Source organism: Cladosporium halotolerans, assembly GCF_011745625.1.
Source record: "Cladosporium halotolerans strain TM138-S3 chromosome Unknown Sca19, whole genome shotgun sequence".
NCBI lineage: Eukaryota > Fungi > Ascomycota > Dothideomycetes > Cladosporiales > Cladosporiaceae > Cladosporium > Cladosporium halotolerans.
Window position 1 is genome coordinate 186,422 of NW_027191470.1, and position 20,204 is coordinate 206,625.

Consider the following 20,204-nt stretch of genomic DNA (forward strand, 5'->3'; position numbering starts at 1 on the left):
TTGTAGTCCTGCCGAGACGCCCCACAATCGGACGGTTTCGTCCTCGCTCCAAAAGCGATCATATACTTCGCCATCACTATTGCTACTGGACGGCTCGCTACATTTTACGCATCAACGGGTGAAGCGCACGAATCGTATTGGTATAGAGAATATTTAAAGCTAAAATGTTTCCTCATCCAACACGGCTTCCTGTTAATTTGTGGACTCCAACTAATAAAAGCACGGGATTTGGACACCAGAGACATCATCCAATCTTTCCAAACACCAACTGCATGTATGAGCGTCGTCGGACAAATGCAGCAGGGCAACTCTCTCATTGCTGTTTGAGGGTGCAAATATTTCATAACTAGCTTTTTAGCACTCGAGACGCCATCTCTGCGATTCGAGGAGCCGGTCTTCCACTTGGACGAAGCGTTGATGGGTGCTTCGAACTTGTGATGACAGCCAATGCTCCACGTCTGGGGCACTGGAAAAGAAAGTACTCAGGTGTTGGACTCCAATGATTTTCTCTCAAACATTTCTTGTCAATTTTGCATATGTTGAGTGTGCGACTTTGATGATTTCTAAATTCTTTTGTGAAGAGATGCCTTCTGAGAGAGGTCCGCGCACTCTTCGTCTTCGTGAAACGAAAACTTGACATTTTTTCAGCACTCTGAGCCTTGGATTCACGACTGGTGTGGCCAAATTACTGTATCTCTGCAGTTGTAAACATGGGAACGGGTTATGCGGTGTACAGTAAGCAACAGCTTGCCGCTGACCAACCGCTCCCGTTTCCCTTTCCTGCAGCATCGCAACAAGGGTCTTACCACCATGTACGACCCAAAGTACAGTAATGCACCTGCATGCAGCTCAATGCAGGTGAGCCGGATACGGCTTGATTGCGGGCGTCTGGGGTGTTGGAAAGAGCTGTGGCCGAAGATGTCCGACCTGGAAGACGCGTCGCTGGCTTCCGATTCGAGCTCTTACAATCGTAAGCACGGCAGATTCGCTGATGTACCAAAGCCGAACACCGGTGAGCGCTCCGGCATGATAGGCATTACCGGAAATCGCGGGTTTCAAATGGTATGTACGACGTCTTACATCGTCACCGACTGGGGGACCCCTGTAAGCCATCCACGTGCATTGGGTCGAGAGCTTTATTCACAAGCATCCCGTCTCCCATGTAGAGGTAGCTTTATGTTTCTCCCAGCCATTGATAACTAAAGCCTTTCCCAGACCCACTCCTTATGTTGTCTTTTGCTGGAAATTGATCATCCCAAACATCAACCTGAACTACAATTCTATCATCCTCCACCGTCGGAATGCCGATCACTTACACATGTACAATGGCCGAACAGGCCTCAACGCACGCAAACGACAATCCTGCGCCCGCGGGAGCCAAAAATCGACCTGATGAATGGAAGATCGAGCAAGGCCTCGCTGGCGCGAAGTTAGCATACCTCGACCAGACGGGCGACGTCACCACGGAGAATCCTCCGGCGCCATGGCCTGAGATGACCAAGGACGAGGCAGCCATCAAATCAGTCGGAAATCGGGATGAGCTCTTTCAGCGTGAGAGGAAGGGTTGGAAAGGGTGAGTAGTATCTTGATGTTGCAACTTATGGCTCGTCAATCATGGACTTGGTCGCACCCAATTTATGAGTCTCACTGACGATCGAATCAACAGCTACGTTGAATGGGAAGCATGCCCCGAGAAGAAGGCAAAAGCCCACAAGATCCTCACTTCTCAGACCTTTCCGCCAAACCCAGAATACCAGCTGGGCCCGATTCCTGGAACGAACCCGGTCTTACCAGGCACCCACTGGAAACAGTGGCACCATGCCATCGGTGGCGAGCTCAGCGACGTTCCCGAGAACTCATGGGAGACAGTGCTGAAAGAAAAGCACCCTGAGATGCTTCACCTGCTCCAATTCCCGTACAACGGCGAGCCTCCCAAGCGTCTGGTTACTGCCAAACCCATCACACCCAACAGCCTCCACTTCGTCCGCAATCATGGCGGCATCCCGATCATCGACGAGAAAGAATACTACTTCGATGTCAACGGCTTAGTCGCGGACCCCAAGAAGTTCACCCTCGATGACCTGAAGGACGAATCCCGATTTCCCAGAGTGACTAAGAAAGTCACCATGCAATGCTCCGGCACTCGCCGAATCGAACAGATCAACGTGTACGCCGGCCAAGGCGACGAGCTCGCCCAAGCGCCCTGGGCCGAAGGCGCCATCGGCACCGCGGAATACACTGGCATCAGCCTGAAAAAGGTCATCAAAGCCTGCGGCGGGCTGGTGAACAATGCCAAACACCTGGAGTTCTACGGCGCCGACACGTACTTCAAGAGCGGCCAGACGATGAACTACCTCGTCAGCGTGCCGTGGTCAAAAGTCAAAGCGAACGAAGTCTTGCTCTGCTGGGAGATGAACGGCGAGCCGCTGCCGGCCATCCATGGCTTCCCGCTGCGCGTCATGGTCCTGGGCTACATCGGCGCGCGCAGCGTCAAGTGGCTGTACCGCATCAAAGCGCTGAAGGACCCAAGCCCGGCGCCCGTGCAGAGCAAGGAGTACCTGTACTTCAACCAGCAGACCGGCAAGCACAACCAGAAGCCGACGGACGGGATCCAGATCCAGGAGATGCCCGTCAGCTCAGCCATCATGTCGCCGTGGACGAACCAGGTCGTGCTGCACGAGGGCGCGATCCACTGCAAGGGCTGGGCGTACTCGGGTGGCGGGCGGTGGCCGGAGCGAGTCGAGCTGTCGGCGGACGGCGGCTTCAGCTGGTACGCGGTGCCGCTAGACTTGTTGTCGGCGAAGCACAAGTGGACGTGGCGGACGTGGGAGTTCGCGTTGCCCTGCGACGTCGAAGGGTGGATTGAGATAGTCTGCCGCTGCTGGGACAACTCGCTCAACACGCAGCCGTTGAATGTGCGCGCCGCCTGGAATTGGGGCTTGCATGTCACGAGCTCTGCGCACCGGATCAAGGTGTACAGTATCAACAAGACCCGGCCAAGGACGATTGAGAAGCTGAAGGCGTTTGAGGAGAACGACAGTCCGTTGGCGCCGATTACTTGGCCGGAGGAGTTTACCACGCAGAGTCCAGAAGAGTACAAGGAGTTCTGGGAGAAGTACGGTCCGAGAGATGTTGATGATTGAAGGGTGAGTTCTTCAGAAGAGCCATTGCTTTGAAGCCATGCAGGGCAGGTGGATAAGTCTATGCTGCCTGGGATTGTTTCTTCTTTTGTCAACTAGGTGGTGAGGTAATGGTCAGGAACGTATGAATGGATTATCAGTAAATCAATATCAAAATGCTAGCCAGCGCTACACTTCTGCCTTGAGAATGCGTGCGTGACTGGGTATATGAGCTTAAAGGACGTCCCAACAGACGTTTTGGAATCGAATCATAGAAATGCCGTTCGTATCGCGCTTTTCTGCCCCGATGGCGGTTACTCGGTCGTGCGCTTTTCGGTTTCGTCAGCCTCCTGGCTCTCGTCGCCTCTGGTGAACTCGGCGAACCCTGGTTCGCCAGTTGCGGTCTCCTCTTCTGTCCTCGCTCTTTTTGCTTCTCTCTCTGGCTCTCCCTCTCTCTTATCTTCTGTTTCAACTGCGGTCGTCTCGGATCGTTCTCTTTTCAGCGTCTCAAGTTCTCGCTTGAGAGCGTCGACTTCACGCCTGGCTTCTTGCTCGGACGATTCCAATTCGCTAACTCTCCCGCGGAACAGATCGTTGATCACCTCGAGCTCACTGACACGTGTGCGCAAAGCATTGTTCTGTGCGACCACCGCATCGTAGCTCTGTGGAGCCTCGAGATGCTGCGGCGCCGGCGAGGGGAAGGATTCGGCGGGCAGAGAAACGGTGTCGAAGATATGCTGAGGTGCAATATTAGGGTTCTGATGATGTTGCTGGTGCTGCTGTGAAGGCGTTTCGCTACGGCTCAGTGAGCCCCCAGGCGAGGGAGCTCGATCATGGCCATGCGCATGTGACAGGCCGCTACCCATTTGCGGCGCCGGCGGCAGGCCGTGGGGGTAAGCATGCGGTTGTCCGGCATGTGCAACGTCGGGATGGGCGGCGGGGAAGCCGGGGCCGGGTTGGGAGTGGGCGTGAGACGGGTCGGCAGGGTTGCCATTGCGGTCATGTTTGCGCGGGGTCTGGGATGTCTTCACACGATTGCGCGACTTGATCACGTCGGTCTTCAGCGAGATTGGGCGCGGCCGGCCGTGGAGTTTAAGGAAAAGGCCGCAGGCGTTGCAGAGGACTGCGCCGGACTCGTCGCGTCGCCATAATGGCGTCGTGGAAGTGGTGCAGTTCTGGCAGACAGGCTGTGAGAGATCATTGCGTTAGCTGGCCAGGTCTGTTTACTCGTATCGCATCATCGAGAAGGATGACAATGTCGCGGGCTAATTCGATATCGGGTTGGTATCGATTGCGATTGCTGTTATCGATATGTGCCCTTTCCGATATCTGATAACGCGAGGACGACAAATGAGATGCGCGCGCGAGGCATAATGAACGTACCGGGCCGTTTTGCTGACCGCCGGCGGTGGCTGCTGGAGCGAACTGTGGCGCGCTCATGTTGTCGTCTGGCGATGTTGAAGGGGGACTGTGGTAGAAAGAATCAGTTGAACTGCTTGCATGCTGCTTGCGCTTCGCGATCGGCGAAAGTCGGCACTTGGCACCATCCGGCTTCGGCTTTGAGACAGCGCGCGCTTGAGCAAGCGACTCGTCGCAAGTCTAGCCGCACTTGCATATGTATGCCAATGGTGTAAAGCCCGCAGCTGGTCTCTGATCCCTTGCTCTCTTGTGACCATCCCTATTGTACTGCCGTGTGACTCCAATTGTCCTGATCTTCACAAAACCCACCTTTCGTTCTCACGCTTCACGGGCGCAGCCGGTGCGCTAGCAGCCAACGAAGCTAACGCAGCGAGAGCTGGTAGCTGCCCCGAACCGTATTTGTGTTGTTCTAGAGAGTCGGCTGAGTCGGTCGAGGGTTTCGTTACGGATATCGTGATAGGAGGGTGGGAGCTCTGCTGCCGAGGTTGCGGGTTTGGTAGGAGGTGCGGTCGACGGCTACGCTCCGATGGAGGGGCGGCGACTTGAAGCATTGAGGGGTGATTGAAGTTGTTTCTGTGCGGCCGCCTGGTGCTGCTCCCTGCGGCTACAGTGGACTTTGTAGTTTGGATCGCTGGGTTGCTGACAGGTCGGGCAGACGAGATGGTGGATGAAACAGGAATTAGAGGCTCGCAGCCAAAGATGGAAAGGTAGCTGAAATGATAGTATAATACAAAGTCGTCGATAGTGAAGTATGGTACCTCGAGGCACTGAGACAACATTCTGGAAAGCCATCCCGGGAATCGATAAGGATAAGGGGCGGCGATAAGGTGCCGTCGATATCTTATCCCTTGCCGTGAGGGCAGTGCGCTCAGACCATTGGCCAATGTGCATTCGTGAACGTGTTCTCTTCCTGCTCGAGCTGCTTGGACGCCTGAAAGGCGAAGTAACAAACTTCAAAATTAAAATGTGGAAATTCTGGTCTGGATTGTCCGAGGCTGTAACTATATAGAGTGTTTTGGCAGAAGGATGCCACGCATGCTGATCGACAAATGATCTGGGACCGCAACTTCATCGAGTAAGCTGATAGGGCAAGCGGCGCTTGTGAATGCTGTGATTCCTTGTGCAGGCATTTGCAGAAGAGGAAACCACTTCCCAGTCTGAAACGAAGATCTTTCAAAGAACTATACAGTAGCAATAACCTAGGTTACCTTCATTGGGGATCTGCCAGTTGTTTCTGGTTATCGTCTTTTTTGAATTGCAAATATAAGCTCAATTTGGGGCGACGCGTTAGAGGGGCGGTCCTTGCCTCCCGACACCGCAGAGCCGCGGTTGACGTCGCGCGAGGCCCCCAGATCCTAGTCGCCAGTCGCAATCAAGTCGGCAGGCAACAAGTACAGACCAACGACGACTTTCACCGCCCAAACAAGTGGAGAAACCCACGCAACCCCCCCAAACTCCTTTCGTTTCTTGTGAGCAGCAAATGGTCGCGACTTCAACTCTCAACAAACATGCCTCGCCCTCCCACATCCGGCTACGCCCGCATCGCTCAAGCCGAGGAGGAAGAGGAGGAGGAGCCGTACACTTCGGATGAAGACGATCCCTTCCGCGACCCCAACACCGTGTCCGGAGATGCTTCATACGCGCCCATACAACCCAAGCGCCGCGAGCGCATGCACATTCCCTCCGGCCAATCCTCCCCCGGCCGACCTGGCCGACGAAAACGAACAAATAGTGGTGTCGACATCAAAGCTATAAATGCACGATTGGAGCGATGGGCAGACGAGATCAAGGATCGGTTCAAGATTCGGAGAGTCAAGGGGAAGTCTGCGGACGATGAACATTTGGAGATTCACCACTCGGTATTTCAGGCACCTGAATGGATTCGTCCCGCTACGAAGGAGCAGCTGGAAGCCGATCATTCGGATGCCGGCGAGAGACTCTCGAAACTGGAATTTGACGACATCGTAGAAAGCGTCAGGACGGCCATTGAACTTGGCAAGCATCCAACGCTGATTGCACAAGGCAGCAGTGGCAGCTACTTTGCCAGAAATAGCAGCGGAAAGGTACTGGGTGTCTTCAAGCCAAAAGACGAGGAACCCTACGCCAGCAAGAACCCCAAGTGGACAAAGTGGATACACAGAAACTTGTTCCCTTTCTTCTTTGGTCGCGCATGCTTGATCCCGAACTTGTCGTACGTCTCGGAGGCAGCGGCATACGTACTCGACTGCCAATTGCGAACCAACATTGTACCATATACCGAAGTTGTCAGCTTGTCGAGCAAGAGCTTTTTCTACGATTTCTGGGACCGAAGAGCTTTCTACAGGAAAGGCAAAGCTCTACCGGAAAAGCAGGGCTCGTTTCAGGTCTTCTTGAAGGGCTTCAAGGGCGCGACCGAGTTCTTCAGAGACCACCCTTGGCCGGACCACCACAACAGCACATTCAGAGATGCTCCCAAGCAGAAGCGAAAAACGCGCTGGGCGGAAGATTGTCGACCGAAGAGCCGGGCTGGCGACAGTGATGAGGAGGAAGGGCTGAACAGCAGAGAGCAAAGTCGGGCAAGACACGAGTTCTGGTCTGATGCTTTGCAAGAGAGCTTCAGAGAGCAATTGGAGAAGCTTGTAATATTGGATTACATTATGCGGAACACGGATCGAGGAACAGACAATTGGATGATCAGGATCGATCGGGAGACACAGACAGCGGAGATTGTCGCACGCCCACCAGACAGCGAGCGGCAACAGAACGGCCACACGGATCCAGCCAAGGCTGAAGAATATCACCGGCGACACGAAAGCATGACAGCGACCCCATCTGGAGATGAGGAGATTCCTGTCACAAGACTAGGCGCTATCGACAACTCCCTGTCTTGGCCATGGAAGCACCCCGATGCTTGGAGAAGCTATCCCTTCGGCTGGCTCTTCTTGCCTGTAAGCCTTATCGGCCGTCCATTCACCGAGAAGACTAGACGACACTTCTTACCCCTACTCACATCGAAAGAGTGGTGGACCGATACCCAAGTCAAACTGCGACAATGTTTCGAGCTCGACGCCGACTTCAAAGAGCGCATGTTCGCACGCCAAATAGCCGTCATGAAAGGCCAAGCCTGGAACGTCGTCGAAACTCTCAAGACACCCGATCACGGGCCCCTGGAACTCACTCGCCGGAACCGAGTCTGCGTTTGGGACGACCTAGTCGACATCCCCGTCGCCGTGCGCATGAACAGACCGTCAGAGGAGATGCGGCAGCAGGCAAAGAGCCTCAAGACACGCCCTCGCGGCATAAGAGAAGAGAACGAGCACGAAGAGATGGACATCAGTGCAGCCTACGCTTCGGCGCCCGCGCACCCACAAGTCGACCTCCTTGGCCTCGGGGCTCCTACAGCCGATCGCGAAGTCAGCGAAAACCCTTTCAACCATTCGCGGCAGAATAGCTCTGATCTAGTTCCTCAGATTCGACAATCCCCAGCCGAAGTTTCTTTGGCACAAAGCTACGATGCCTCATCTTCCTCTACGCGGCTCGCTTTGCAACGGCCATCTGCTCCTCGGTCCACGACAATGGCCCAGCCGCGTATGTCATACGACCCGCCGTCTACGCGTCGTGCTTGGGAGAGAGAAAGCGGGAAGCGTAGATCGAGTTTTGCCGTCCGTAGAGTGTTCGGTGACGAAGATGACGAGGGAGAAGGTGATCTTGGCTTTGGCGCTGCGAGGGATCAGGAGGGCAGCAGGCGGAAGGTGATCGTTGAGAGGTTGGAGATGGTGAAGAGTAAGCCGCCGGTGTTCACGTGGTGCTGAGCTTGTGATCAGCTTGTTGAGCACGAAGTGCTTTGTTTTTCTGCAGGCGTTTGGATGTGCGTTGAGCGTGATGGCATGACAGGATATGTTGCACGGCCTGTGTGTGCTACGAAGGGCCTGGAGCGAGGAATCTGTACTATATCAAGGAGGGAGCATAGATACCAACATTAACGCTATAGATTGCTTGTACGCCAGGATTTTTGCCATTTATGTCTATTTCAGAAGACATTGGTGTCACCGTATGCGAATCGTCTGGCCTTGCTCTTGCTGCCTTGAGACTTCGCGCCCTGCCCAGACGCGCCCCGGCAGCGGCCGCGTGTGGCGTCACGTCACTTCAGACCGTCCGTTTGCCTGTGGAGAGCGTACTTCACTTCAGTATCAGCACTCTCATTTATCAAGCTTTTTTTCATTCTCTGAATTCAAATCGCTCGTTTTGATGCGGAGTTTCTCGCAATAGATCCAAGGATAGAAAATCATTGCAGCAAACAGAACGGTTCCACGCTTGCGACGACCGCGTCCTAAGAAGTCGCCACCGGCTTACGCGCGACATGATAACGCCTTTGATCTGACTGCTGCGTTCAAGTCTCGCGTGGTCAGAAGTGGGGTCTATATTTGACGCTTGAGCCAAGAAAAAAGTGAGAAGGTCGCGAAGATGAATCCCGCCCAGCTGCTGAACCCGAAGGCGTTCAAGAAAGAGCAGGCGAAGGCCAATAAGAAGCCAGCGCCTAACTATGGTGAGTCTTTTCACGTTCCTTTCACGTTCACTTCGGCTCCTGAGACTTCCTGAGTTGTCCCCAAATGTCCCGTGAGCGTCCGTGCATGTGCTCGTGTGTGATTGCGATGCGGCATGTGAGAGAGTGCATATAAGAACGCTCGCCGCCACCACCGTCGTCGCGATCAATCCCGACAAACACCCAGCACTGCACGGCCAAGGGCCTACTTTTGACGACGACAAACTCCTGCTGTACGACCTGCTTCCTTCCACTACTGCACATTGCACACTCGAGAAAAATTTATCGACCATCCTCCATACATTGCACGAATCTTGACTGCCTCCACACCTTGCACGACAAGGCTACCTTGCACAAGGACGAGCCGACTATCCTGCTGCCTACACCACGACCGCAAAAACGATGGTCAATCTCGACTTTACTAACCCACCACCGTCGCGAATGTCGGATAGTTCTCCGTTCAACGCGGCATCTTGGCTGACCAATCAAGGCCCTAAACAGTCGCGCAAACCCCAACCTTCTGGAGAATCTGCAGCAAGCTCCATATACCAACATCCTCCACCTGCAGCTTTACTCAACCCCAAAGCAGCTGCTAGCAGCAGCAATGCCAAAGCTGGCGAGAGTGACGGCGGCGACATGAATGGCAGCACAGTCGACCCTAGTGCTCTGTCTCGGTCTGGCAATGGCAATCAGAGCGAGAGTGGGATGGGAATCGACCAAATGCTGCAGAGCTTGCATAACACGACCGAACGCGAGTACGCGCCAGAGCGCAAGCACAAGCTCAAAATCGACGAGGATGGGGATGACCCTGAGCAGAAGAAGGCAAAGACCACATTTGGCGGCGCGGGCAGTGGCGGCACGATTGGAGAGTATCTCACGGAAGAGCGAAAGAAGCTAGCTTCAGAGAATGGCCCTGCCTCTGCTGCCATCGACTTGACCGGAGATGATGACGACCTGGTGATCACTGGCGAGAATTTCAAGCCTAAGCGGGATCCTGGAGAGGAAGAGGTCTGCATCGGCGTGCTCCGCGCTCAAGGCAACGCAGATCGTGTGCCCGCTGCCGCAGCTTTCATGGGAAGAGAATTCTGGCCCGTGACGAAGATCGCGTTGAGGAAAACGAACAACTTGAGGGATCATGTCATCGAAATGATCGATAAGAATGGAACTACTTTCGGGCGACTGAGTATCATCTTCGCGAAGCCGCTGGCACAATTGATGGCTGGCGCTCATTTGAGCGGAATCCGCCTCAAAGCTTTTCTGGATCAGAGAAAGCGCCATGAAGGTGAATCCGTCGGTGCTCGAATCTCTCGAAGCCTGCACATGCGAATTTCGCTTTACTGCAAGCAGAAGGCTGTGCAGCAGGTCGGGAGATTTCTTTCCCAGAACCAGCTCTTCCTGGATGCGCCGCTCGAGAATGTTGACTCTGGGAGAAGGATCATCAATCCACATGTTCCTCAAGCTTATCAAAATCAGCAAATCGGAGCAAGGAAGCCGGTGTCTGGCAATTCTATTGCCTATACTGCTCGGACTGCGGAGGAGATGAAGAGAGATGCGACTACGCTAATCGATACGCTTGCGAAGAATGAGAACTTGCCGGAAATGGAAGCCAATCCCGAGATCATCGCAACCGAGCTTTTGGCGCATCAGAAGCAGGGCTTGCACTTTCTGACTGACCACGAGAACCATGATCAAACGATTCAAGAGAACGGTGACTCTCACGGCAGCGAAGGGGAAAAGTTCTCACTGTGGAAGCCCATCGCCAAGGTCAACGGCAATCAGGCCTGGTACAATGTGATCACTGGCCACGAAATTCGCGAGAAGCCAGAGCCAGCTCGTGGCGGTATTCTTGCAGACATGATGGGTCTCGGAAAAACGCTGAGTATTCTTTCGCTTATCGCCGCGACTATCGACAGATCACGTAACTTTGAAGCGAAACGACCTCCGAATGATGTTGAAGGAGTGCTGCGCAACGCCAAGGGTACTCTCATCGTTTGTCCAAAGTCTGTCTTATCCAACTGGACCGAGCAAATTAATACTCACGTCCTTCCCAACACGCTGACTTACTGTGTCTATCATGGCCCGAATCGCACACAAGACCTCGAAGACTTGGCCAAATATGACATTATACTTACGACGTACGGAACTGTGGCCTCTGAGTTCAGTGACTCGCTCAAGAAAAAGAAGGCCCTTGCCTCTATGAACTGGTTCCGTATCGTGCTGGACGAAGCTCACACAATTCGCACTGCTTCTACACGTGGCTCGAGAGGTGCGTGTGCTTTGAATGCCGAGTGTCGCTGGGCTGTAACCGGCACACCGGTGCAGAATCGCCTCGATGACCTTGGTGCTCTTATTCGCTTTCTGCGTATCAAGCCTTTCGACGAGCCTAGCAATTGGGCTCAGCACATCGTCGCTCCTTTCAGGAACGCTAACTCAGACGTTCTTCAACATTTGCGTCTACTTGTTGACAGCATCACTCTTCGACGCGGCAAGGAGAACATCGGCTTGACGCAGCGCAGAGAGGTTTATCTTCGGATTGAGTTCTCCGAGGAGGAAAAGCAGCTATACGGCTTGTTTGCCTCCAGGTCTAATATGCAGCTTCGGGGCATGATGAGGGAGAGTAACACTCTGCGCGGCAAATCCTACGCTCACGTCCTGAAGTCGTTGCTTCGTTTGCGTATGATTTGCGATCATGGCAGAGAGATGCTGAACGAGGAGGACCTTAAGGATCTTGAGGGCATGGACGCGAGCAACGCTATCGATCTCGGCGACGAGCCTGATTTAGAGACCAACCGCAAGTTCATCTCGGATCGTCAGGCGTACGAGCTGCTCAAGATGCAGAGTGAGAACGATCTGGATTACTGCACGAGATGCAACAAGCGCATCGGAGGCAAGAAGCCCCGGCAGAGCAGTGACCTGGATTCCGAATCATCTTCTTCCGACGATGAGGACGAGAATGACACGATTGGATATCTTGATCCATGCTATCACCTATACTGCCGCGTCTGCAAGGATGTCTTAGTAGACGAAACCACGTTTCCAAAGCTGCGCGTGGACGGCTACCACGAGTGCGAGACTTGCGGCGCCTACGTCAGATTCGACTTCTTCGCCTTCTCCCGCCGCAACTTCCAAGATTACCTCGACGACCATGCGCCTGGCATGAAGAAAGCCCGCCACGCGACATGGGACGCCGACAGCTACAGCGGCCCGCACTCCAAAGTCCGCGCCCTCCTCGACCAGCTCGACAAATCCGCCCAAGAGACCGCAGCCCTGCCCATGGGCGAGCCGCCCATCCGCAGCGTCGTCTTCACCGAATGGACCTCCTACCTCGACCTGCTCGAATACGCCCTCGCCCAGCACGGGCACAATTACGTCCGCCTGGACGGCAGCATGAACGTCAAGCAGCGCTCCGCCGTCCTGCAGACCTTCAAGTCCGACCCGAGCGTCACAGTCCTCCTCGTCTCCATCCGCGCTGGCGGTCAAGGCCTGAACTTCACGGCCGCGAACAAAGTCTACATGATGGAGCCGCAGTTCAACCCCGGCGTGGAGCACCAGGCTATCGACCGCGTGCACCGCCTGGGGCAGGAGCGCGATGTTGAGATTGTGCACTTCATCATGTCGGATAGTGTTGAGGAGGCGCTGCTGAAGCTGCAGGAGAAGAAGATGAAGTTGGCCAGGCTGAGTATGGATAAGAAGAAGACGAGGAGCGAGGAGGCGAAGAAGCGGATCGAGGAGTTGAGGGAACTGTTCAAGTAAGGGAGGGAAGTGCTTTGCGGATCAGCTGTGAGGGTGCTGGGATGGGGCGAAATTGAGGGGGGTCTTTTATTTTTGCTTGCGATACCCCTGCGATCATGACGGAGGGGTTTTGGGTGAACTACCATTGGCAATGGGTGGTAGATAACATAGGCCATGGCGGCCATCTGGTGCTTGCGGCTGAGCAGGCATCAAATCGCCGTGCGCAAAAGACCTTGAATGAATGCAAATTGAGACTTTTTCGTCGCTCGCATTTCTTGTGATGTAAGCACAAAAACATATGCGTGCTAAGGAAGGTGGCAAACCACTAAAGGAAAAAAGAAACCATATTTTTTCTACGCTGAAACACCTTTCCCTCCCGCGGCCGATGATAACAAAATATTACCCTGACATCAGAAAAGGAACAGACTTCCACAACCACCACCGTCCAGCCAGTCCCGTCCAAAAAGCATCTCCATCCCCTCCAAACTCCTCTCGTCGCCCTCTCGAACCCCACAATCGCAACTCACATCCACAACCCAACCAACCCCCTCACGAACTCCACAACCCCCTCCACGCCCCCCAACTCCTCCTCCAACCTCTTGCCCACCCACGTGCCAACCCTATCCCTCCTCGCCGCCAACCCCCTCACAGCCCCCCTCAACCTCTCCACGCCGCCCACCTCCAGAACCCTCGCCAGCACATCCCCATCAACGCACAAATCGCTCTCAGCTCCAACCCCCTCCGCCGCAAAAAGCAGCACCTCGTCCTCCTCGCGCCCCGCAAACCCCGCCGGCAGCGCGCGCTCGCGGCTTTCGAAAAGCGCCTCGTCGACGCCGTAGGGCGGGTCGTCGGCCGTGTGCGGGGAGAAAGCCTTGCTCCACTCGATGACGCGCTGGAGCCAGAAGAGGCGGCGCCAGAGAGCGGGGGAGAGGAGGGCGATGCCCGTTAGGGAGCCGTCGGTGGAGAGGCCGAGGAGGTCTGAGGCGAGGACGCCGGGGGGTGGAGGGGGGCGGTATAAGGGGCGGATGGAGGCGTGGGCGAGGCGGGTGAGGGAGGTGGGGAGGGAGGTTTGGGCGAGGAGGCGGGTGCGGTGGGTTTGTTCTTGGGCGGTGGGGGAGGTGAGGGTTTGGAGAGTGTGGGTTTGGGTGCTTTGGAGGGCGATGGGGGAGGTGGGCAGGGAGACGATGGCGTGGGATTGAGAGCGGTCGAGGCGGGGCGCTTGGGCGATGGGGGCGAGGCGGTGGGTGTGGTCTTCGTTGTTATGGGCGGGGGAGGAGAGGGGTTCGAGGCGGAGGGTGATGAGGCCGTCTTGGGCTGTCGAGACGTAGATGAGGCCGTTGGTGATGGAGATGGACGTGCCCTCGCTGGCGAGTTTGAGGGGTGCACAGATTTCGCCCCATCTTCGCTCGGAGGTGTCGAAGCGTGAGGCGATGATGGAAGAGCCAGTGCACGCGATGTATGTCAGCTCGTCGTACAAGGCGAGTGCATATACGGGTCGGTCGAATGTTGTGACGCGGCCTTCCTTGACGTCGACGATCTCCCAACTTTTGTTGCTCGGCTGCAAGAAAGCGATGCGTCCTCGCTGCGAGTTATGTCTCGTGAAGCTGCCGCCTACCATAATGAAACTGTAACGCTTCTGGTTGGCTTCGAACGACCACTCCAGGAGAGCGTAAATCCGCTCGCCTGGTTGCAAATCGAAAGTAAAAGAAGGCTCGCCTTTGTCCGCCGGAATGAAGTCGATCACAGGCCATACCTGCCGTCGTTCTGCAGGCTGAGCGTTGCGCATGTTAGATGGGAATGAGCGAGTAGACGTGCACATAGAAGCGCAAATGAGGCTCCGCTGCCGCTCGGCGTAGATGAGACGGTTCGGTGTTCCGCTAACGTGGATCTGTCGCGGAACAGTGGTCGTGGCTTGGTCGATCGATACGAAACAAACCTCTGCGGAAGAGACGAGGACGACACAGCCAGCGAGGGAGCCAATCTCCTCGCTACTGCTCAAGTTTTCGGCAGAGGGCATTTTAGAGACTGCTGTAATCGGGCCTTGTGCCATTTCCGGCCGATTCCTGTCCGAAATCCACAGATTTTGAACATGAACGGATGAAGCGCTTTCTCCATTCCATATTAACACACAGGCGTCAAGTCCTGTGAACGCGTACGCCTGGCTAGGATCGTCGGCTTGCCGTGCAACTCTGACAGTCTCATGTCCAAATCGCAAGATGTGGGCTTCCCCAAAGTTTGGCGACTTTTCCAGGTCGATTGTGATCAATACAGCCCTACCGTCACGTAGGCCGCAGATTGCCATCAACTCTGAGGATTTATTTGCGCTCGAACGCGTCGGGCGAAGGAGGACAACATGATCACACAATCCTTGTGAATCCTTGACGATTCGGAGAGAGTCGGAGATCTTGGGAGTTGAGGACGGATCATTGTCCACGGTAAAAAGTTGGAGGTCTCCTTCGACAGTTGCAACCACTCCAACGATGGTGCTGTTGTGCACAGTTGTGGCCAGACAAAGTGCCTCTTTCTCCAGCGCCACTGGGCTACCCAGTTGATGCAGTCCTTCTGTCTCTTCTGCGTCTCCGTCATTGTGCAGAGCGGCGTAATGCTTGAACGCCAGAAGACTAGATCCGTCACCACCGCGCACAACTACAGCTGCGGTGTTGAGACTAGGCTCGAGTGCTGCCGCGATAATGGTACGACCATTGCCGGCATCCCATCGTGATCGATCTTCGAAATTCGCCGTCACGCTGGCGCTAGTGCGAATAGACGTCTCACTGACCTGCAACAAATGGCCGTTCTCAAGGACGCCCGCTTCGAGAGTGCGCTCGTTCAACGCCATAACAGTAGTATCAGACTCATCCAGCTCCGACATGTTTTGCATGTCAGGATCGATATCCAGCAAACGAGTGGAATACGGCGACGAAAGCAGCATCAAAATCGAGCCTGTCGAAACGTTCGGAAGCACCCAGGCCCCAACAGCACTTTTGAGTCCGTCCAGAGGGAAGTAGCTCGCCAGTCGCGCCTCCAGACCTTTTCGAAGCTCGGTGATGCAGCCGTAAGGTTCGCAGCCGGAAGTCACGAACACTGCATCGACCGTCCGGGGTGATCTGTTGTGGGACTGAGGCAGTCTAGACACGACCATGTCAACGCTCGATGCCCAGTTGGGCAGGATCTCGCTGTCTCTCATGGCCATGGTCTCAATCCTGTCCATTTCGCGGATGCCGGCCGATGGCCAGCTGCCGATGTGCACTACCTTGCCGTTGCTTGCGTCTCCCATCACGGCGAGTATATCCGGGTCGCTTGGGTCACCGAGGGAGGCGAAGGCAGTGCCGACGTGACAACTGACATTACCGGCGCTACCTGTCTGCAAAGTGTCGAAAGTCGTCGTGTTGACAAGACCGACGAAACCGTCTTCGCGAATGAGGTAGACAGTGTCCCGGGATTGGTCTGCTGATCTGTTGCGGCGGGGCCGACACCAACCTGTCCATGTGGGCTTCCTTGGGGATAAGCCTGGGAGGTCGGTCTCTTCGAATTGAGCAGTCAAGGGCATACTCCGCATCGATCCGGAAATGATATCCTTCTGGAGCTTCATTTCATTGCCTGTGATCATAAGGAAGGCAGCTTCTCGCAGCGGGATAAGCAAGCTGGGAACGGCCTTTGCAGATTCGATTGGCTGTGCTTTATGTACGACGGCAGCACGTAAATGTGTGTTTCCGTACCAGTCGATCCATACTGCTTTCGTTCTGCGGTTTTCGATCACGATGACCAGTAAGATGATGTGATCTGGATCGTTTTGGGGAGGATGCAAGAATTCCAAATGTTGGATGACTCCTTCAACAGGAACTGGCCGCTGAGCAGAGAGCGGCCACCAGTCCGGGTGGTTCGCATGGATCTCGCTCTGGATTTGCTCCTTATCTTTGGCAGAGTAAATCACCACCTCCCTCTGATTGGCTGCCACGGCCACAGCTCGAGACGATGGATCTACAGCGAGATGCTCCCCGACCTGATAGATTTCCTGATTGAAGATTGGCATTGGACATGTCTGATGAACGAACTGTGGTCGGCCGATGCCATCATCTTTTAGGTACAAGAAGACCAAATCATCCGTGTCGAGGGTAAGCACAACGAGCTCAGGCGGGGCATTGTACCTCGCCTGTGTGCTTTTGCTGTCGCCATTTGACTGTTCTGCCTTGATAAAATCGAAATGATTCCTGGCTTCGGGGGGATCGAGGTCGAGAGGGAAAGTCCGTGCTGCCCTAATGCGGGATGCGAAGTCGTCCTTGGTAGCGATATGCTCGAGGTGGCCTTTCTGCTTGACCTGCTTGACGTGGATGAAGTGCTCTCCGACGAAGACGACATCGTTGAAGCTCCAGCTCCTGACTCGGGCATGCAATATGGATTTGCACACAGGAGTGCGGATTATAGTCTTGGTGAGAACGCCCGGCCTTTGGGTGGCGGCGTTTGGAGGCTGGACGGAGCCCATCATCTGGACATGATTTTACAGCGGCGGACAAGCAGACAGGTCGACTGGCTTCGGAGGCGTGCAAGGAAACGTCGTGATATGAATGGCGCAGGCTAATATATCATGGTGGTGAATATCCTAAAGCGGTTGACGACTCATGGGCGGGCTTCAGAATTGGATGGGCCCGGCAACTGGACAGCGTGCGGCTCCGGCGAGTGGACGGCAGTCGGCGAGGCGTACAGACAGCACCTTGCGTTGGCGGCGCGCGGGACGTGGTATTGGCTTGGTGGAGTTGGCGAGATGGCGGTATTACTGCAATCATGCCGTGGACAGGCGGTGCGAGCTGCGTGCAGCAACGCGGGTCGAAGCCTTCGCAGGTGGAGGGAGGCATCGCGCTGTGCCGCAGGAGGCAGCGACCCTTGGACCGGCGAGCGAGCGCCTCCTCCCAGCGTGCCAGGCGTGCCAGCCTCACCCATCGGATACATCATCACACGAGCACGCGGCCGCAGACACCGGCCCGACGCCATCGGCAGCGACGAAACTCGAGGCTGCCCTCCCGACGTGCGACGGGCAGCTACTGTGTTGCAAGCCACACCACGCCGCCGGCAGCAGTCGCTCGCAAGCCCTCCCTGGCCCGGCCGGCAGCCCAGCGCGCGCCGCAGATCCCCTCTGCAGTGAGAGTCTGCATCACGGCGTCTGAAAACCGACCGCTCGCATTTTGTCCAACGTCGGTGCAGGTGATTGTCTGCCGCCTGCCACCCGGGTCGCACGCTGCGTAGGCGCCACCTCACTCCTACCCGTCTCCCCGCGCTTCACCACTCCTCGCCCGCCGCCCTCATCAATGCACCACACGCCTCGCTCGCTGCCGTGCCTGCAACTCCCCTGGCATTGATCCCGCCGCGCCGGCACCCCTTCAACACTGCTCACTCACACCTCGCCCACGTGCCTCCGTCCGTCACACCCACCACCAACGCAGCCTCGCCGGGACGCCGACGCCTCCCCTCCTTGCATTGACCAGGAACCGCAGCCGCAGTGGCCCTATATTGGGCGTTTAATCTGTGTCGCCCCGCTTGTCAGCAGTACTGTCCCAAGGAACCCGTCGTCATGGATCCGGCTCTGACAGGGACAGCTCAAAGGCCTGCAGCCGGCCACATCCCGCCCCTGTCCACGGCAAACAACAATCAACCGCTGTCAGAGGAAGAACAGGCTAAGGTAAGGCAGATCACCGATGCGAGTGACAGCTGCGACTACCTGGCCCTGCGTGGCCTGGCCGCTTCAACCGGCGGCTTGATCAACGATGAGGTCCGTCGCTTAGTATGTACGTCAATGCACGCTTTCTGTCACAGCCAATCTAGGAAAATGCTCACAAATATTCAGGGCCAGTTGTCCTGGGCGCGGAGAAGGTCGGTGCAGAATCAGAGGCCGATTGGAAAGCGCTACCTAGTCATCGCGAAGAGTCCCAAGTCGAACTAGATGTCAACCGCTCGTTCGTTTACTATCCCACAGGTGCGTATGCCCCACGGAGGTCCCAACGCACTGCACGCTTCCGGCGTTGACCCGTATGACCTTCAGACGAATCAGACGAACGAATCGATGCGCGGAAGCAAGAACTTTCGAACGTAATTACCGAAGTTCTGCGCCGCCATCCGAAGATTAGCTACTTCCAAGGCTATCATGACATCGTCCAGGTATTGCTCCTGGTCCTGGGAGCTGAAGCCGCACCTGCGGCTGTGGAGAGGCTCTCCCTGCTACGCATCCGTGACTTCATGCTGCCGACAATGACAGGGGCAATATCGCATCTTCAGCTCCTGCCATCTATTCTGAGAGCAGCAGACGCCGAATTGTTCGCCCACCTCAGCCAAACAGCCCCCTTCTACTTCGCCCTGCCGGCAACTCTCACCCTCTACGCCCACGACATCCAAGAATACGGCGACATCGCCCGCCTATTCGACTACCTCCTCACCAACGAAGCCGTAGCCTCAATCTATCTCTACGCGACAGTAAGTTCTTCCACCAATCGTAACACTCACGCCGCGGACCAGACGCACCACGCACGCCAACCATGCACTCCACAACAAAAGCAATCCACTGACAACCCTCACCCCGGCAGATAATCCTCTCACGCAAAGCAGAGCTCCTGTCCCTCGAAGCAGACGAGCACGACATGCTGCACGCGATCCTCTCCAAGCTCCCCAAACCACTCAACCTCGACTCCCTAATCTCCCGCTCCGCCGCCCTGCACGCCGCGCACCCGCCCACGCGCCTCGGCGGCCTGACCTGGTTCACCGTCTCGCGCAACAGCGTGCTGAAGACGACGCGCGACCCGGCCAGCCTCGCGGCGCAGACGCTCGCGGACGGCGAGCGCTTCTTCGAGCGGCATGCGTCTGACGTCGCGGCGCAGGAGGCGCGGGAGAGGCGGTTGAAGACTGCGCGCAGGCTGGCGGTTAAGTATCGCCGGCCGGCGATGGCGACGGGCACGGCGGTGCTGGTGGCAGTGCTGGCTGTTTACTTGCGGAGGGTCGGGGGTGTGCCGCCGTCGTTGTCAATTGCGGGCGTATATCAGGCGGGTTTGATGCTGAGGGCTAAGGCGCTGGGGCTTCTGGAGAGGTTGTTCAGGTAAGAGCGGTCGGGCTTGGATTGCGGCCGCTCGAGGATTTTCACGCTTGCCAATTTTCAGCATTTTGATTTCATGACCTCGTCCTATCTAATGACTGGTTTGGCCGATATTATGGGTTGGCAAGAAAGGCGGATTCGACCCGAATGCAAGTGGCATGGTCTTTCAGGGCCGAGAGGGCCTGGCTGGGTTTCGCAGAGAGTTTCAACAGGACTCTTCTCAAGAGGACAACCCCTTTTCTTTTTTCAAGTGCATTTCCTTCGAACCACAAGTGGTATCGGAACCTGGCTTTGGCTGGAACATCTCCCACGACTGGATGGAGCTGGCTGCGACGGA

General features: G+C 55.8%; 6 protein-coding genes across 6 annotated transcripts; 4 read left to right on the forward strand and 2 right to left on the reverse strand.

Annotated features, from left to right (window-relative positions):
* Positions 1–1,187: 1,187 nt before the first annotated feature.
* On the forward strand, positions 1,188–3,328 carry WHR41_05651 (uncharacterized protein). Its single transcript, XM_069374256.1, has 2 exons — positions 1,188–1,573; positions 1,667–3,328. The coding sequence occupies exons 1-2, from the start codon at positions 1,302–1,304 to the stop codon at positions 3,141–3,143; spliced, it is 1,749 nt and encodes a 582-aa protein (XP_069228536.1). The 5' UTR covers positions 1,188–1,301; the 3' UTR covers positions 3,144–3,328.
* Positions 2,399–5,268, reverse strand: WHR41_05652 (uncharacterized protein). Its single transcript, XM_069374257.1, has 3 exons — positions 4,848–5,268; positions 4,503–4,587; positions 2,399–4,306 (listed from the first exon to the last, which is right to left on the reverse strand). The coding sequence occupies exons 1-3, from the start codon at positions 5,087–5,089 to the stop codon at positions 3,434–3,436; spliced, it is 1,200 nt and encodes a 399-aa protein (XP_069228537.1). The 5' UTR covers positions 5,090–5,268; the 3' UTR covers positions 2,399–3,433.
* A 778-nt stretch (positions 5,269–6,046) lies between these two features.
* Positions 6,047–8,329, forward strand: WHR41_05653 (uncharacterized protein; the record flags this gene model as incomplete). Its single annotated transcript, XM_069374258.1, has 1 exon — positions 6,047–8,329. One exon carries the CDS (start codon positions 6,047–6,049, stop codon positions 8,327–8,329), a length of 2,283 nt encoding a protein of 760 aa, XP_069228538.1.
* A 1,133-nt stretch (positions 8,330–9,462) lies between these two features.
* WHR41_05654 (uncharacterized protein) lies at positions 9,463–12,813 on the forward strand (the record flags this gene model as incomplete). The annotated part of the gene is made up of 1 exon (XM_069374259.1): positions 9,463–12,813. The coding sequence occupies one exon, from the start codon at positions 9,463–9,465 to the stop codon at positions 12,811–12,813; it is 3,351 nt and encodes a 1,116-aa protein (XP_069228531.1).
* Positions 12,814–13,315: 502 nt separating this feature from the next.
* On the reverse strand, positions 13,316–17,275 carry WHR41_05655 (uncharacterized protein; the record flags this gene model as incomplete). Its single annotated transcript, XM_069374260.1, has 1 exon — positions 13,316–17,275. One exon carries the CDS (start codon positions 17,273–17,275, stop codon positions 13,316–13,318), a length of 3,960 nt encoding a protein of 1,319 aa, XP_069228532.1.
* A 620-nt stretch (positions 17,276–17,895) lies between these two features.
* Positions 17,896–19,874, forward strand: WHR41_05656 (uncharacterized protein; the record flags this gene model as incomplete). The annotated part of the gene is made up of 4 exons (XM_069374261.1): positions 17,896–18,572; positions 18,632–18,760; positions 18,827–19,254; positions 19,365–19,874. Exons 1-4 carry the CDS (start codon positions 18,359–18,361, stop codon positions 19,872–19,874), a joined length of 1,281 nt encoding a protein of 426 aa, XP_069228533.1. The 5' UTR covers positions 17,896–18,358.
* Positions 19,875–20,204: the final 330 nt, after the last annotated feature.